The sequence below is a fragment of the Dermacentor albipictus genome, chromosome 5 (assembly GCF_038994185.2).
Source record: "Dermacentor albipictus isolate Rhodes 1998 colony chromosome 5, USDA_Dalb.pri_finalv2, whole genome shotgun sequence".
In the NCBI taxonomy this organism is placed as follows: domain Eukaryota; kingdom Metazoa; phylum Arthropoda; class Arachnida; order Ixodida; family Ixodidae; genus Dermacentor; species Dermacentor albipictus.
The window spans coordinates 153,916,062-153,935,179 of NC_091825.1; the positions used below are offsets into that span (position 1 = coordinate 153,916,062).

The following is a 19,118-nucleotide window of genomic DNA, read 5'->3' on the forward strand; positions in this document are numbered from 1 at the left end:
AGGATTGCAAGTGAAAGTCTCTATACTTGTGACTCTGAAGCAGCCAAAGTTATTTCACTGTCATTGTAAACAATTAAGTTTATCCTTCTTTTTGTTCAAAGTGTACAAATGCTGTTCATCTGCATTTGCGAGGTACAAGAATGAAGAGGTTCTTGTTTTGAGGTCTTCAGTCATCCAAGCATAATTGTTCCGATTCCTAAAGTTCATTAGGAATGTAGGCTCACTTCTAAATATTCATCCGAGTTTAGTTCTAAATTTTGACTCAAGAAACATTTTTATCAGGCAACTCATCTTTTCATTCCCTCTGTTTTCATAAAAGACTGCATGTTATTTTTGCTCTGCTTATCAAATTCATTCCACCGTGTCATTTTGATTTAAATAAGCTTCCACTCATCGTACGTAGTCTTATGCAGCTTCCTTGACGAACCAAGTGGTAGCAATGAGCGCAATGTATTGCTGAGTTGTTTGCCTGCCTGGCATCCTTGGCACTCGCACTGGGTGCATTTAATTTCTGCCTGTGAAGATGTTGAGTGAAGCACAGCAACACTCAGTGAAGATATGCAAAATGTGTGTGTGCATCTCAATTGACTGAATTGACTAAGACAGCCAAATATGGTGGTATCTTTGTGATTCACTTCTGTGGGGAGTGAATGGCAGTTGGTGCATACTAATGAAGGCGCAGTGAACGAAACATGAGTAAGCTTTTTACATAATTTTCAGTCTTGCATGGGCACACCAAAGTTTCCATGTCGGCTATTCTTTTTATTGCATTCTAGTGTGTTTCTTTGAGCTTAAAAAGTATGTGCACCCCTTGAAATTGACTGACTAGTCAGTGCCCCAAGAGTGCTAATTAAAGATGGCTCACTTCCCATGCAGGTGGACCTGGTAAAGAGGTTCAAACAATTGCTCTCATCTGTGGACAGTCAATTGGACAAGCTCCTCAAACAGGCATCTGAAAGGCTGATGGATTGTGACATGGAGGAACTGCTGAAGCTGCGGCACCAGCTACATCAGATTATGCCAACAGACATGGCACAGCTCGAGGATGTGCTGAAGGGCCTAAAGCGACTCCGTCATGTACTTGGAAACAGCCTCGACTCCAGAGGTGAGTGGAATTTTCTGCCTTGCGGTGCTGCGCTAGGATGTCTTTAAAAACATGTTATCTTTCTGTACGTGTGCATGTGTGAAGGAGGGGCTGATAAAATATATATATATATATATATATATATATATATATATATATATATATATATATATTCTAAAGATGCTTATTTGGCAGAGCTCGGGAGCAGCGCAACGTCGACGGGCAGGGCACTCACAGCTTCCAAGCACGAGAGCCGTTGCTTAGCAGGAGCGCTCGACCCACTAGCGTTTAGAGCCAGTAGCGCTGAACCCACTAGCGTCTCTCTTAGCTACAATCACCCCCCAGGAGCGAGAAGGGAGCCGTCCGGTGACCTAACAGCTCGTCACGATGAGCGGATCATAATAACGCTCTAAACGGTCGACATGGACAATGTCTCGTCCACGGCAGCGCATGTCTTCAGATGGCTCAACTGGTTCGATGACATAGTTCACAGGAGATGCACGTTCGAGAACATGATAAGGGCCTTCATACTTAGGAACCAGTTTTGATGAGAGGCCAGGGGCAGTTAAAGGGACTGAGAGCCACACGAGCGCTCCCGTATCGAAGGTGCCCGTGGCAGTGGCGTCACCGCGAGTGCTCCTCTGGCGCTCTTGATCATCGGAAGTAAAGGCCCGTGTGAGGTCGCGGCACTCTTCTGCATGTCTGACCGTGGCAGAAATAGGGACATACTTGGATGCATCCGGCTGGTACGGAAGAATGGTGTCGGTGGTGTGCGAACGGTGTCGACCATACAGCAAGAAATAGGGTGCAAATCCAGTGGTGCTCTGCGTAGTGGTATTATACGCGTAGGTGACGAATGGCAGTATGGCGTCCCAGTTCGTGTGGTCAGAGGCAACGTACATTGAAAGCATGTCGCCGAGCGTACGGTTGAAGCATTCTGTGAGGCCACTCATTTGAGGGTGGTACGCCGTAGTCGTACGATAAACAACGTGGCACTCTTTGAGAATTGCTTCAACTACTTCTGACAGGAAGACGCGTCCGCGATCGCTGAGCAATTCTTGAGGTGGACCATGCCGCAGGATGAATCGGCGAAGCAGGAATGATGCAACATCGCGCGCTGTAGCTGCTGGGAGAGCGGCGGTTTTAGCGTATCGTGTAAGGTGATCTACTGCCACAATGGCCCAGCGGTTACCAGCCGACGTCAGGGGAAGTGGCCCATACAAATCGATGCCAACGTGCCCGAACGGCCGGGTAGGGCAGGGTAGAGGCTGCAGGCCAGCTGGCGAGAGGTGGGGTGGAGATTTTCGGCGCTGGCAGTCGGGGCATGAACGAATAAACTTTTGAATGTAGTTGTACATTCCTCGCCAGTAGTAGCGTTGTCGGAGGAGCTGGTAGGTTTTCAAAAGTCCCGAGTGAGCACACTGTGGATCAGAGTGGAACGATGCACAGATTTCAGAACGCAGGCTTCGAGGTACAACCAATAACCACTGGCGGCCGTCAGAGGTGTAATTTCGTTGGTGAAGCAGGTCGTCGCGAATGGCGAAATGGCGAGCTTGACGGCGCAATGCACGAGTGGTTGGCTGCGATGACGGATCAGCAAGGCAGTCTATGATGGAGGCAATCCAGGGGTCCTTGCGCAGCTCAGAAGCGATGGTGACAATGTCAACGGAAGAAACGTCAAGCTGGGATATTGCACAGCAGGCATTGTCGTCTGGCAAGGGAGAACGTGAGAGGGCATCAGCATGCTGGCGTCCGTTGCGGTACAGTACGCGGATATTGTAATCCTGTAAGCGAAGCGCCCAGCGGGCGAGACGGCCTGAGGGATCCTTCAATGACGATAGCCAGCATAGTGCATGGTGGTCCGTGACGACATCAAACTGGCGACCATACAAATAGGGCCAGAACTTGGTAAGCGCCCAGATGATCGCCAGGCATTCTTTTTCCGTGACGGTGTAATTGGTCTCGGCTTAGGAAGCATACGGCTTGCATATGCCACAACATATTCAGGAAACCCTTCTTTGCACTGCGCTAGGACAGCGCCGAGGCCAACACTGCTGGCATCTGTGTGTACCTCAATAGGTGCCGCTGGATCGTAGTGGCGCAAAATGGGAGGAGATGTCAGCAAACGACGGAGCTTAGTGAACGCCTCGTCGCACTCGGACGACCACGAATGGAGAGGTCCGTTGCTATTGTCGAGCATGGAGCATTAGGTCCTGCTATCATGGAAGGGTCAGGTGGTGGGCCCTGAAGATTGCTTTGAGAGGCCTTCATGCTGCAGAGCAGATTTGTTCTTTGGCATTGCAGCAGGAACTTTAGGAGACAATTAATGGTTTGAAATAACCAACCAGTTTGCTTACCAGAGGGATTCAGGTTGCAGCTGGAGCATGCCATTCGAGTAGCTAAATTCATTATTCATTGGAAGTTCTGATTACGAGTGATTACTCTTATAGAAGCACTGGCCACTGTTGAGAGTTGCACAGGCATTTCACTGGTTACTTGTAATGTGCATAGCTCTTCTCTTTGGTTTTGAAAGGAAGGGCAAGGTGTGCTGCTTCAACATGAAGCTTCTTCATTCTATTGCAGGCTGGAAATCTGCATTGAAGGAGCTTGAGCAACTTGAAAAGGCTACCAACCAGCCTGAGACTGTCAGTGGGTGCTTTGAGTGGCAAGACAGCGTTTTGGTGACGAGCCTGCAGCAAGGCCACTGGCTCATGCTGAAAAATGTCAACCTATGCACGTGAGTGTCTCAGCCTTGGTAGGTTCACTTTCAAGCATGTGAGCTGGTGAGAGTCAGTGCACATTTTGCAATGAGCAGTTGTGTTGCTATTAGTTGAAAACTGCAGGGCACATTATCTCTTTTTCCAAAAAATCCTTCCCATCTGTGCATTTTTATCTGTGTCCACCAATGCATGTGTGGGATAGCCTATGTGATTTGATTGTCACTTTATCGCCTGAAGGAGCACTGACACATATCTTTTAAGTTGGGGAAAGTCTAACACACTCTCCTCACACCTAGAATGTGTTGCTCGTAAAGAAATGAACAAGTGCTGTGTGTGTTTCTTTTGGTTGTGCTCACATGTGGCAGCCACAGTGATCACAGGAATGGAATGAGCTAATGTGTCATGATCTCATGGCTAATCTACATCCTCGGGGCCGAAACCTAAACCAGTTCATAGAAAATGAGCCTTAGTAGTAAATTGTTTAGGGTGCACTGGCACTTGGAAATATTTTCTCCAAGGTTTACAGGGCTCACACTTCTGCATAGCTAGGGGGGGGGGGGGTGCGAAGAAGAGGCAAGGCGGGAATGTCATGTCGGTACTTCTTTAAAGGGCCCCTCATCAGGTCTGGCCATTTTGAGCTGACGAGCTCTAATGCGCTCTAATGATTGCGTGTGCAAAGTATTACATCAATACGCGCCGCGGAAAGACATAAAATTTGAATCAGAACGTCGTTTTCCTTTTCCCTCGCGGCGACCGTTCTCCAAGCCGGACGGTGACGTATACGTGTCCCTGGGCCTGCGCACTCATGTTTGCAGTGTGACATCAATCATCAAGACACATGACTTATGAGACACATGAGAATTATTCAAGGCAACATCTGTTATTTGTGTGATCTGCAACTTGAATTAACGAATTGAAGTTTAAAGAAATAATAAAACTAAACGGAATGTCTGTGTGTTTTTTGTTTTACTTCGCACCGAAGCAGGAGAGATGTACTTCCGCTTCGTCTGATTGTTTCCACAGTCGTGCATTCACGTGTGCAGGTGCCCAAACTATGCCATTTTCTACTGTGTTCCAATGCGTGATCACGCTCTGCGATCTGCTTGTGCCTGCCTCAGTATTCGTGTAGCACTGAATTTACCGCTAGTCATGTGTCCTTGTGCACAGCATGCAAAATCGTGCACTGTGCGAAATGGGACAATCACAACAGCTCGTGCACGATGCCGTCAGTGGAACTGCTCAGCGCCAAAAAAAGAAAGAGAGAGAGAGAGAAAAAAAATTGGAGGCGGGGCCCGTGATGCATGCGTCACACGATCCTCGAGGTCCGGTATGGGAGAACACAGGGAAAGAATTTCGCTTGCGGAGGCTAGACGGGGCGAGTGGAGAGAGTGTCTTGCTTGGCAGTGGAGCTCGACTGCTGAAATCATAGGTTCGCGGCACTGAAATAGTTCTGTCTCGGCTATTAATGAGCCCATCTGAAAACATTTTTGCATCCAGAACGCTCTCTAAAAGACACATAACAACTTCCAGCATAAAACCAAAATTTGTTGTGGAGCCTGGTGACGGGCCCTTTAAAAGGTGTCAGTGAAATTACCCCTGTTAACTTTCCATGTTATCATATATATATATATATATATATATATATATATATATATATATATATATATATACACACACACACACACATATATGTATCATAAGAATCCAACGAAGACAACATAGGGAAATTACTTGTGCTTCCAGCAGTGGCCTGGCGGTAGAGCGTCTTGTCACGTATGCGGGAGGTACCGAGCTCAAATCCTGGTGCCGCTGCAAACCAACCGGTTCTTTCTAATGGGTAGAGATGTTTCCTGCCCTGGTGCTTGGCCCTCTTGCAGTGTCGCATCTCGAATAGGGGGCCCCAGTAGAGATTTATGAGTTATCTCTGGGTGCCTGGTTGTCCAACTACAGACAGCCTTCTTGAAGAGTATTCACCGCAGCTGTGGGAGGCAAGTGCCCCTGCGGGTACCTACCAGTAAAATAGGTGCAAGTGCAATCCCGGCCTGGTAATCGATCATTATGGAACCTCAGTGCTTGGGAAGGGGTGTCTGTCCTCATACTGAAGGCGCCCCCACATAATTTGAGGCGCCACATGGGAAATGGCTGTCATGGGAGCGGCCCCAACATCACTTTTCTTTAGGCTCACAATGGTTTTAATGGGAGTTTAGGGTGCAGGCTCCTTTCCCAAGTTTAGCACCCCTGAAGAAAGCCGCACGCCAGGCCGGTGTATAGGTACTTGTGCCCATTTGAACCAGTGGGTGCCCGGCGGTGGTGGAAATCGAATCCACAGCCTCCCTCGGCTAAAAGAGCATCGCACGTATACAGTGAAACCTTGTTAAACTGTAGTTGGCTGGAGCTTGAAAAAAGTACGCATTATGTGGTAGTACTGCTTAACCGAAATACCATGAGATTGTCCACTTACCAGTCAAAAATAGAACTTCGAGAGAGTGCGATGAAAGGGGAAAAACATGCGGTATTTATTTACTTAGCGATACAAACGTGTTATTTTCGTTTGATGCCGCGGCAACCTAGCAGCGACGATGGCGGCCTCAAACTTGTTGAAGCTGTGAGCCAGCTTTTCAGCCAGCCCTCTCTTCTCAGCAAACACTCGCATGGCAGATTCCTCGTTGGCATTGCATATTCTCCGTGCACAGGTGCGGTAGCGCTGCAGAAGTGGCGGGGCACCTTTTCATTGTGGGGTGCTGTTCTCGTCGCAACGATTGCATTCATGAGGCTGACGTACAGCTTCCGCCACTGCCTGGGCCTGAATCGCCCACGCTGTCGCTTTCTGTGTGTCCATATCACGGTCGCTAGGCAACACTTCGACAACAGCAGAGGCAACGATGGTGAAAAGTCGAACCTTGTAGCCGACATCTCTTTGTGGTCACAGCAGCGCTGCTGAGCATCTTCGCATTTCAAATGCCACACACCGTAGTCAACAGTCAACCCATGTCGCATGCCAGCGCCGACTTTTCGTGTCACGTTCGATAGCACGAACGATGTCAAATTTTTCTTTTATGCTGAGCACCCGGCATCTTTTTTTTCCGAGCTTTGGCACGACGCTAGTTCTCGCTTGCACGAAGCCACAACTCTCTCTGGCACGGCGCCAAATGATGTTGATGTTGATGAGGCTTCACGCGCAAACGCACAGGGCGCTTGGAGGCCATTGTTCCGATTTCTGAGGCTTGTTGTTCTGCCGGGCCGCCCGATGGAGACGATGCACCGCCGTGTTTGCGTGACGAAAAGTGGAAACACTACGTGTTAACTGGTATGTATGAAATAAGCTGGTACAGTTTATGCGGATACAAAACACATTATGTTTAATGGCCGCTGAGTTGGGAATTTGACTTTACTACTTTTAAAACCAAGTTACTGCTTAAGCGGGTATAGTTTAACAAGGCTTTACTGTAATGCGAAGCCGTGGGTTCATATCCCACCTCCGCCCAGTTGTTTTTCATCCACTTTCATTTCCATTAATTTCTGTAATTCAATTAGTAAGTACAAGTAATTCCTCCTATGTTGTCCTTGGTGCCTTTGTTTGCAGGCTTCTTATGATATTGTTACGTGTAGCTGTAGCCCAATGCTATATACATTTATTCAGAGGAAGCTAACGGAAGGCCACAATAGTGACTGTGGTATCCTGTGTTAACTTCTGGTTTCGGTTTTGGGTCCTTACATCAGGGCGCCACTCAGCGCCAAACGCTGTAAGCTGCCTTCCTGCTTCCCTTCAGAGAAATAAAAGTGCATTCCTTGTCCGGTCCCCGACTGGAGCAGTCCAGCTCTTATCTTGTGGCGCTGCGCGCCCCGGCCGTTTAGGCTTCATGCCGTAGCCCTTCCGTCCGGCCACCCCGTCGAAGCTACAACAAACTGGCGACGAGATAAACTATTGCTCTGCTTCCTACGTGCCCTTGCCGTACTTCTGCTCCTCCTCCTGCTTCCGGTATGCAAGACGCCGCAGCTACGTCTCCTCCGTCCACTGCAACTCCTCCGCCTTTGTTTTCGGTGCCCGGCATGGCGTTCGTACCCCACATACCGCCTTTCCTGGCGCTACCCGGCACTCCTGCGGTACCGTGGCTCACGTGGAAACGGTACTTTCGCACGTTTCTCGAGGCAACCGGAGGCGAGGCACTACAAGACGAGAGGAAGAAAGCCATTTTACTGAGCAACTTAGGCTTCGAAGGGCAGCGTCTCTACTATGACCTCGCGTTGCAAACGGACCAGACGGCCGCTACGTTCGAAGACATTCTTCGCATCTTCGACCAGCACTACGAAGAAAGTTCCAATCCCCTGGTGCATCGCATTATCTTCCGGGACAGGAAGCAACTACCTGGGGAAACCTTCCAGGACTTCGTCACCACGCTACAAAGGCTAGCGCCTGCTTGTGCGTTCGGCGCTTGGCACGACGAGTCCCTTTGCGACCAAATCTTCCAAGGCGTCGCATCAACAAGAATTAGAGAAAGGTTACTGTACGAAGGAGCGTCCCTCACGCTCAAGAATGCCCAGGAAATCGGATGAGCCGTACAGCAAGTTCACAAAGACCTTCAAGTCTTCGACAGCTCGTCCGTTCAGCGCGTCTCGACGCAACGCCAAGATGGCGTCGACAGCCATCACCGTCCTCGCCCGGGCGCGCAAGATGGCGGTTCCCGCCACCCTTCTCCCTCAACCCGGCGGCTTCAAGATGGCGCTCGGCGGCATGGTGGAAAGTCACGACCTGGGGAGGCCGGCCAACATGGCGCGCGGCCCGAGCTCCGCGAAGCCAGTCGACACATCACGGGCTTTTGCTACCGATGTGGTTCACCTCACCACATCACACGCAACCGTGGTGCAACGCTACTCTTAGCGTTGTCGGATGCCGGTTAGAAGTCTCATCACAGCGTACAATGCTCATCTTTTGCGTCTACGTGGTTCCAGAGAACACAAGGAATAAGGCAACTAGAGCACTCGTTGATCTCACCTTCATCTCCCACTTTAAGACACCATATTGTTGTGCGGGGACTTTAACGCTCAGCACATCGCCTGGGGATACAACAAATGCAGCCCATGCGGTCGGCGCATCATGCAACATACCTCGGAGTACAGGCCGACACTCATCAACATGCCTCAAGCACACACGAGGCTGGGACAGACAGTACACCAAGCAGACACATCACCAGATCTTACCTGGAGTACTCGTCTGCAGCTTTTTCGATGGGAGGTGCTGGACGATTGCATGGGGAGCGACCACTTTCCGATCCACACACGCTTTCGCACAGGCCATGCCAATCCGAAGATGAAGCCACACGCCACTACACGGCTAAGCCACATAACACACTGGGACAAATACCGCAAGTTACTGCAGCAGCAGTCTCCAGCCAAGAACATTGACCATCTAGTATCACAGCTGTGCGTAGCGAAGCGAAGAGCCACCAAACACTTACGGGTTCCCTCTGACCACCCAGAGCCTGATAGACATCTGCTCACCTTATGGAATAGAAGGCACTGGATACTCTCTCAGTACAGGCGGTCTGGTCGCACTGCTCACCAAAAAGCACGGTTGCGCAAAATAGAGCGTTTGATTGAAGAATATACGACTATGCTCGCGTCAGTCCGCTGGATGGGAATTTGCGAATCCATCAATGGACAGACTCATATGTCCAAGGTTTGGGCCATCCTGCGCTCTCTTCTCGGCCAGCGCAAGACCAACAACGGCGTGGCTCGTGTGGCCCTCCGCGAAGGCATCAGCGCTCAGGAACTTGCCGAACAGGCCGCTGAACTGTTTTTCCCGCAGACATCTCGCCCCACAGACACCACATACCAGAAGGATGTACATTCTGAACATAATGAACCACTTAACAGCCCCTTCACCATGATCGAGCTGGAGCACGTTTTGCAGTGTGCTAACGTACGTAGTGCTCCAGGGGTCAATGAGGTGGGCGTGGCTCATCTACACAATCTGCCCCTTGAGCACAAACACGTTCTTCTCGCAGAATTTAATCGAGTCTGGGATACCGGGATACTGCCCTCCACTTGGAAGTTTTCGGTTGTCAAGCCCATTCCGAAGCCTAGTAAACCACCACATACCTTATCCAACCTCCGTCCGATCTCTTTGACCTCGTGATTCTGTAAAGTAATGGAGAGCATGGTCAACACACGCTTGATGTGGTACCTTGAAGATCGCGACCTTCTTGCTCCTACACTGTATGGATTTCGCCGTGGGCTATCAACACAGGATGTGCTAGCCTGCCTAAAACAGGACGTCCTCGACTCTAATTCGGTGCATCCATGAGCCGTTGTCACAGTGGATATACGCAAGACATTTGATTCCGTCCCACATAACACTATCATGATCAAAGCACGTGCCCTTGGCATCAGAGGGAAGATGTACAACTTCATAGCGGGTTTCCTTGAAGAGCGAAGCTACCAAGTCGAAGTTGGTCACGACGCCAGTGCCATACGAACCAGCCACGCAGGCGTCCCCCAGGGCTCGGTTATTTCACCGATGCTGTTTAATATAGCTATGCACCAGCTGCCTAAGGGCCTTGCCGATGTATCGGGCCTGAAACATGCGGTGTACGCCGATGATGTCACCGTGTGGACGCATCAAGGGTGCATCGGGGAGCAGGAGGACGTCTTACAACGAGCTCTCGACATTATTTACGCCTATGCCACGGAAACGGGTTTACACACTATCCCAGACAAAACAGAGTTTGTCGTCATTCATGGTGGCAAGTCTACCTTTGGAAAGCAGGAAGAAAAGCAGTCTTTTAAACTGTACATTGGCGACCAACCCATCACACGGAATTCTACTATCTGAATACTCGGTATGCACCTAGATGAGAACTGCACAGCGAACACTTGGTTCCAATGCATTATGAAGACCATCAAACAAATCCTGCACGCTTTACGCAGAATCTCTACCTGCACCCCTGGAGTAAACGAACGTGAAATGCGGTAGTTCGCTGAAGCTTTTCTTGTCTCCCGTATCATGTACGGGCTGCCGTATCATCCAGTCAGCCGCACACAGATGCACGCGCTCGACCGGTTACTTAATGAAGCCAAACGCATTGTAACTGGACTCCCAAGGTACACAAGCCTCGAAGCGCTTAAAAGTTGTAGCAAACTCAACAACCTGTCCGAGCCCGTAGACACGCACATCTATACACAAGAGACGAGACTTCGCGCCACAAGAGCTGGGTGATACACACTCATGCTCCTCGGGTATGACGTCCACAAAATGCCCATTTTGCCCAAGAACACGCTGCCGTGGGAAATCACGGCTCTCACCGATGACAGGCCACTTCCTCTCAATATGGACCGTACTCAGCGAATGCGGCGCCTTGCATATGCCAAGAGGCATGCCAAGGCTACGAGTTCACTCTCCTTGACTGAACGCATCGTATACACAGACGCTGCATTGCCTGCAGACGATGCTAGTAACACCTGTTATGTGACTGTGTGGTACGACCAGACAAATGAAAATCAGAACAGCCGCCATCATATATCAGCAGAAGCAATGTCCAGCACCCGCGCTGAGCTAATGGCCATCCAAGATTATTTGGAGTGGGCCCTCGCAACTTCATCTCAAACTGACCCTGTTCACCATCATGTGTACACAGATTCCCAGGCTGCCTATCAGGCATGTGCTAATGTTATTTACACAGATCCCGTACTGCAGAAGATCCGGCACCAGGCACGCCTGCTCCGCGAATGTGGTCAGGATGTTACCATTCACTGGGTCCCTGCGCACTGCGGTATCCCCTGAAACGAGAAGGCTCATAGACTGGCGCGCGCTCATCTCTCTACTGCGCTAGCCAGAGCCTTCGATAATCCTTATCCACTCCTAGCTACCACACCTGAGGTAGCAGACCCAATGGCAGACAAGCATGCGACCAAACAACGCCGTGCCACCTACCTCGCAGCAGTGGGCAATCCACTCTCTATACTGTCACTTCCACCGAAGGTATTCACACGGCGAGAGTCAGTCTTGCTTCGGAGAATCCAGACAAGCACCCTCCTTACTCCTCACTTGTTGAACCGTTTCCACAAAGGCGGCACACCACCACCCGTAAGTGGGTTCTGTTCCATGTGCACATGTCGTGCTGATCCTTGTCGTGCTGATCCACCTTTGTTGGGAGTGCCCCCTCTACATTCCACCAAGGCTTCGTGCCCTGACCACCATACAGCGGGGACCCTGGCCTTCTTCTCTCCGGACGTAAGCTTGCCCGGGTACCACGTCTCCGGACCATGCCATCAAGCTCTGGCGAGCACTGCTGCTGTTCCTTGAGGACCCTGCAGCACCACCTGTCGGCGATCGGCTCCGCGACAGCCACAAGCGTCATGCGGCCCCCACTTAGCTGCCTCCAGGATGTTCATTAATAAAACGGAGGCAGCCTTACCCTTCCCATTTTCCAATAACCCCTCCTCTTTCCACCGCAGCGTTTTCGGCGCATTTTATTGTGGAATAATTGTGGTTTCATTCATTCATTCACCAGGCGTTCACTCCAGATGGTCGATGAGGGCTCGTAATGAGGGATCGCGGCGTTGCTTGTTGCCGATTTCAAGCAACAGGGACACAGAGAAAACGCAAGTGATGCCGTCAGCATCAGCCGGTTCATCGATGGGGTAGCGGGACAAACAATCGGCATCCTGGTGCATGCGTCCCGTCTTATATACCACAAAGAAGGTATATTCTTGCAGGAGTAATGCCCAGTGAGCGAGTCGTCCCGTGGGGTCCTTAAGCGAGGATAGCCAGCAGAGCGCGTGGTGATCTGTGATGACACAGAAGGGGCGTGCGTACAAGTATGGACGAAACTTCGCAACAGCCCACACAAGAGCGAGGCACTCGCGCTCTGTGATTGAATTATTGCGCTTGGCGGGTGATAGAAGTCAGCTGGCATAGGCTATAACACGATCATGTCTACGCTGGCGTTGTGCTAACACTGCTCCTATGCCGTGACCACTGGCATCAGTCCGAACTTTCGTTGAGGCAGACGGGTCAAAGTGGGCCAAAATTGGAGGCGTGGTAAGGAGAGTAGTGAGCTGTGAAAAAGATGCTGCATGGTCAGGTCCCCAAGAAAATGGGGCGTCTTTCTTCAAGAGGTCAGTAAGGGGACGTGCGACGGTCGCAAAATCCTTCACAAAGCGTCGGAAATAAGAGCACAGCCCTACGAAACTGCGAACGTCCTTGGTAGACTTCGGAACAGGAAAGTTCGTAACGGCGCGAATTTTGTCCGGATCAGGTCTCACGCCTCGGGCGTCCACGAGGTGTCCAAGGACGGTAACTTGGTGGCGAGCGAAATGACATTTTGACGAGTTCAGCTGGAGACCGGCGCGGCGGAACACGTCAAGAATTGTTGAGACGGTCTAGATACGTGCCAAAAGTAGGCGAATAAACGATGATGTCGTCCAGATAGCACAAACAGGTGGACCACTTGAACCCCTGAAGCAGAGTCCATCATTTGTTCGAACGTGGTGAGCGTGTTACAGAGACCGAAAGGCATCACCTTGAACTGATAAAGGCCTTCAGGGGTAACAAATGCAGTCTTCTCTCGGTCCATGTCGTCAACGGATATCTGCCAGTAGCTGGACCGTAAGTCGATAGAAGAAAAATAGGTGGCACCGTAACGGCAGTCTAGAGCGTCATCAATACGTGGCAGAGGGTACACTGAAGCAAGGTTTGAGTACGGGCTAGTTGGTATTCCATGGTATCAATCGTCACTTACAGCGCATACATAGACGGAGGACAAAAAAGGACGACGTAGAAAAGCACTTGTCTACGTCGTCCTTTTTTGTCCTCCGTCTGTGTATGTGCTGTAAGTGACAATTTAGAGGGTACACGTCCTTTTTTGTGATTTTGTTCAAATGCTGATAATCTACACAAAAACGCCACGTTCCATCCTTCTTTTTGACAAGTACGACGGGAGAAGCCCAGGGACTACAGGAAGGCTCGATAATGTCCTTTACAAGCATCTTTTTCACTTCCTGTTGGATAGCAGCTTGTTCGGACGCAGAAACACGATATGGACGTCGGTGAATAGGGTTGGCATCGCCAGTGTTTATGCAATGGGTCACGACGGACATTTGATCTAAGGGTCGATTGTCAAAGTAAAAAATGTCGCGATAGCCTTCAAGAATGCGGCAAAGAGCTTCAGCTTGAGCAGGTGTAAGGTCAGAGGAAACCATCTTCTCAATGTTGACATCAGTACCGTGCAATGACGTCACGGTATGGGCTGAGCTGTGACGATCTTCCACTGTGAATGGCTCGATCTCATCATCCTGCAAAGCCCTAATTGTAGCCAATGAAATCTCCTGAGGCAGAACTTGCGCGGTTAGCGCGAAATTGACAAGGGGAAGGCAGGTGCGGTTGCCAGTAATTGTCAGCACAGTGTGCGGAACGGTAACACCACGTGTAAGTGTAACTGCCGGAATTGGTGCGACCACATAATTACCGTCAGGTACAGCTGGTGAGGACAACAAGTCGACGTGTGTCACAGAGTGAGGCGGTAGGCGAATAAAATCCATGCAGCTCAAACGGCTTGGAGGCGGGTCCACAGGGTCGGCAAGAAGAGGCAAGTCAAGGCAAAGTGAGCCGGCCGAACAGTCAATGAGGGCAGAATGACTGGCAAGGAAATCCAGACGGAGAATGAGTTCGCGAGGGCTATGCTCGATGACTGTGAAGAGAACGACGGTGTGTCTCTCAGCAATGGTGAGTCGGGCAGAGCACATGCCAACAATAGTGACAGTCCCTCCGTCAGCGACTTGTACAACTCGGTTCGGGGCGGGTGTCAGAACTTTCTTGAGCCGACAGCAAAGAGCAGCACTCATAATGGACACATGCGCCCCAGTGTCAATCAACGCGCACACAGGAACATTGTCGACGAGAACGTCCAAAAGATTCTTGTTCGTGGATAATGTGAAGTGAGGATTTCGTGCCAATGTCATCATTGCAGCTTCACCTCCAGAAGCTGCACTATCTAGTTTTCCTGTTGGGGGTGCAGCGAGTAGGTCGGAGAAGGAGCACGGCGTGACGGGGGCGAACGAGATTGACGACGGCAGGGAGAAGGTGAGTGGTAGTAGCGGGGTTTTTTCAAAGGTGTCACAGGGTCAGATGATGCAGCGGGCATAGAAGGGGCGAAGAAAAAGGACGTGCTAGAGGGGCGAGGGTGGCAATCAGAAGAATAGAGAGTCGGAGAAGTCCAGTGGCTGCGGCAATGGCGAGCGCCATGTCCAATGCGTCGGCTGTAAAAACAGATCAGCTTGTCGTCCACAGTTCGCCATTTGGAGGGGTTGCGCTGTCCATAAGAGTAAGAAGAGCGCGGTTGGGACGTGCGTGGAGAGGGAGGTTCTGAGTGTACGGAACGAATGGGTTGGATCGCAGGCTGATGTTGGACAACTCTTGACGGACGACGGCCCGTATCAAGGAGATTGTCACCAGAGAATGATCAGGTGTTGGGAACAAAGGGGCCACTGGTTATGCTGCTTCGACCTCACGACAAATGATGCGGGTCAAGTTGTCACATCACAACGGCTGGTGGAAGAGGTCGTCACAGGATGACGTAGCAGCTGTGTTGAGAAGTCGCGTTATGTGCAGGTATACCCGGCGGCTTTTAACCTGCTCGAGACGGCGGCACTCCTTGAGGATCGTATCAATGCTGGTGACGTTCGTAAACACCAGTAAATTGAAGGCGTCGTCAGCAATGACTTTGAGGACGTGATTAACCTTCTCGTCCTCAGACATGGTCGGGTCAGCCTTGGCACAAAGGGCCAAGACGTCGAGAATGTACGACACGTTGGACTCAGTCGACGTCTGTACACGTGTGGCAAGGGCTTTTTTGGCATTGACTTGGCGACCGAACGGGTTGCCAAAAAGGTCGCGAAGCTTCTCTTTGAAGAGATCCCAGCTCGAGATCTCCTCTTCGTGAGTCTGGAACCATGCAAGTGGAGCTCCGTCGAGGTAGAAAAGAACGTTCGCAAGCATAACAGTCGGATCCCACCTGTGACTGGTGCTGACATGTTCGTATGAGTGGAGCCAGTTGTCAACATCAGGACTGCTGACTCCGTTGAAAACACCAGGATACCGAGGGGGGTAAACGGCGACGTAGGTCGGGGCTGCAGGCGGAGACGGTTGTGTAGATGAAGTGCCGCCAGCAGGAGCCGAAGTGTCACTGTCGCCATTGCGACTGCTGCGAAGCTCCATGATGGGTACGGGGAACGTCCACCTCCACCAAATTAATGTTACGTGTAGCTGTAGCCCAATGCTATATACATTTATTCTGAGGAAGCTAACGGAAGGTCACAATGGCGACGCTATATCAAGCGGGTCCACGTCGTCTTCCTCCTCTTCAGTGCAGCCACACTGTGGTGGCTGTTTCGTAGCAATATGATTAATAAAAACTGAGCCCTTTAGTTCTGTTTTGTCTTGTTCTCATATCGCATTTACTTATAGCTTTATACAAACAGTTTGACTTTATTGTGCAAAGCACCACTTGTGCAGCCCAGACTCTAGTAATTGTTTTCTTTACTGCACCTTTTTTTCTGTTTGAACTGATGATAATTGCTTTATAGCATTTTATATTCTCATTTTAATTTGTGATAGTGGCATTTAACCTGCTCATTTTTGTTCTGAAACATTTGCAACTCTGATTGAAATGTAGGGCTTCTGTGCTTGACCGACTGAATGGCCTGCTGGAACCTGGTGGCGTGCTTCCTCTGACAGAGCAGGGTGTTGTTGGTGAAGCTCTTCGTATCATCAGGCCACACCCAAACTTCAGGTAAGCTTTACAACACTGCTTTCCTTTATCTTTGCATGATAGTGCTGCTGCAGAATCGGAGAATAGTATATTTCGTGCTTGCAGTAACATTCTTGGGAAGCAAAAACAAGATTTTGTTGAAAGCTCGTCTAGTCACTATGAATCATGAAATTAAGTGATAAAGAACACTGACTACAAAATAATATGGAAGGAAAGATGTTTCGGCTTCTCTTACGGGGAACTTAATTATAATGAAAGCAAGGGTACCAAGCTGTGCCCTCAATTTTACTATGAACAAGGCTCCCGTCAGGGTAGCCAAACATCTTTCTTTGGTTAGCACCCTTTGTTACTTATTTTCACTCGTGGGGTGCACGCACGAAGTGGAAAGGATAAGATGGGCAGATGCCCTGCTTTTGGTGAATACAGTGATAAGGAGGCCATTCTTTTTTTTTTTTATTCCCTACTTTATGTTCACCAACTCTCAACAGCTTGCTCTCAATAACTTGTGGGACCGTATTTACTCGATTGTAACACACCGTCAATTGTAATGCACGCCCGTTTTCCGTGACCAAAAAAAAAAGTATTCTTCATTATTGCGCACCTCATGCTTTCATACAAAAATATACCTTTCTCTCGCTTTGTATAACAAAGATTTACTCCCAATGTACCAAAGTTGCGATGAATAAAAGAAGTCTCAGTTTCGCCCGAAAGGCAAAGCATCGATTTTTTTATTTTATTTATTTCATTGCCTTTAATGCCTGAAGGTGTTAAAATAAAGACATGATTGTTGTGATTGTTAGCAACTTTTGCATACAATAATAGTCATCCACAGTGGATTTAAATGCAGAACTTAAAATGATGATAACAGAGCTGGGCAGGTGGTTCCATTCCTTTGATGTCTTTGGCAAGAATGAATCAGAAAAAGAGTTAGTATGGCCAAAAGAGACTTCAACTTTACGATGGTGATTCGTGCGACAAGACAGATTCATTAAAAAGTTCATTTTTCAGATGTGTATTATGAAACATCTTATGAAATGAGGATGAACGAAGCACTTTTCTGCACACAGAAAAGTGATAAAGTTTCACAGTGTGTTCCATAGATGATACACTTGAAAAGTGGGAATAATTTGACAGAATGAAATGCTCACTACGGCTTCTTACTGATTCTAAATGGGTAATAAGAAATTCTTTACTGGAATCACACAAAGCATATGGATATTCAACCTTAGCATAACTTTAATTTAAGAGAGGATGGTGCACTTGAAAAGTTGCGGCAAAAGTAACCTAACGTGTGATTAGCATTGTTAACGAGCATTGTTAACAATGTAGTTAACATGGGATTGCGATAGCAACTTAGTAGACAGCTATACGAAGAAAGGATAGTAGTCTTATCAGGCGTATGAACTTGTAAACATTTGCTTACTAACTAAATTAACAAAATGGTGTCGGACATGGTGACACCATGGTGTCAAGCATGGTGTCACTCAGTAACCGCGGAATCTTGCTATCAAAACATTGGGAGTAAGGAAGTGCGGTAGCAGGAGAGACTGAATTGACCTTCGTGCTACCTCTCAAATAAAGGCACCACAGTGGTGGCCGCAACGGTGGCCTAGCGGTAGAGCATCCGTCTCGTATGCGGGAAGTACTGAGCTCAAATCCTGGTACCACTGGAAACCCACTGGTTTTCTTCTGATGGGTATAAATGCTACCTGGCCTAGTGCTTGGCTTCTTGTGGTGGTTCACATATCGAAAGAGGGCCCAGTAGAGATTTATGAGTTGTGTGCCTGATTGGCACCCAGAGACAAGAGGGTTGTCCTACAGACGGCCCTCTTGAAGAGCATCCGCCGCGGCTGTGGGAGGCAAGTGCTGCCGCTGGTACCTACCGGTAAAATAAGTGCAAGCGCAGTGCTGGCCTGGTGCTTGGGCATTGTGGGACTTCAATGCTTGGAAAGGGCTGTTTGTCCTCAACCTGAAGGCGTCCCTACCTCATTTGAGGCACCACATGGGAAACGGCCATCATGGGAGCGGCCCAAACATCACGTTTTCTTTTAGGCTCACAAAGGTTCCAATGGATGTTTAAGGTGTAGGCTCTTTTCCCAAACCTATCACCCCTGAAGAAAGTCGAATGCCAGGCCGAGGTGCATTTGTTCCCATTTGAACCAGTGGGTGCCTCACGGCGATGGGAATCGAACCCACAACCACTTTCAGCCGAGGCAGGTGCTCTACAACTAGGTGACATTGCTTAGTTTGCTTCAATGCGAACTAAGCGCAATGCGAATTGAGCAATGAGAACATGGCGCACACGAACCTATTGGCCCTCGGCGCACCTAGATGCGCAGACTCTGTCCCCATCGCAGATCGCTTTAATGATAGGGCCCTTGCGGCCACACGATATGCAGCCGATGCCGGAGTAGAATACCTCTCATTCTGTTTACGCCAGTGCCGCACGCAAGTTTCGAAAACTCGGAACGCTCGTCATGCAGCCCGATTTCCATTTGTCTCTGCATGCATGATCACTTTCCTTTTAATTGTGGAATCATGATGAAC

General features: G+C 49.5%; 1 protein-coding gene and 1 pseudogene across 4 annotated transcripts in view; both read left to right on the forward strand.

Annotated features, from left to right (window-relative positions):
- LOC135902333 (midasin) overlaps nucleotides 1–19,118 on the forward strand; it is a 369,755-nt gene that overhangs the window by 153,520 nt on the left and 197,117 nt on the right. For all 4 annotated transcript variants that reach the window (XM_065432311.1, XM_065432313.1, XM_065432314.1 and 1 more), the window contains 3 exons: nucleotides 877–1,105; nucleotides 3,668–3,821; nucleotides 16,476–16,592. In XM_065432311.1, coding sequence (XP_065288383.1) covers nucleotides 877–1,105; nucleotides 3,668–3,821; nucleotides 16,476–16,592 — 500 coding nt within the window. The remainder of the gene's footprint in view (nucleotides 1–876; nucleotides 1,106–3,667; nucleotides 3,822–16,475; nucleotides 16,593–19,118) is intronic.
- On the forward strand, nucleotides 10,166–12,176 carry LOC135902393 (uncharacterized; annotated as a pseudogene).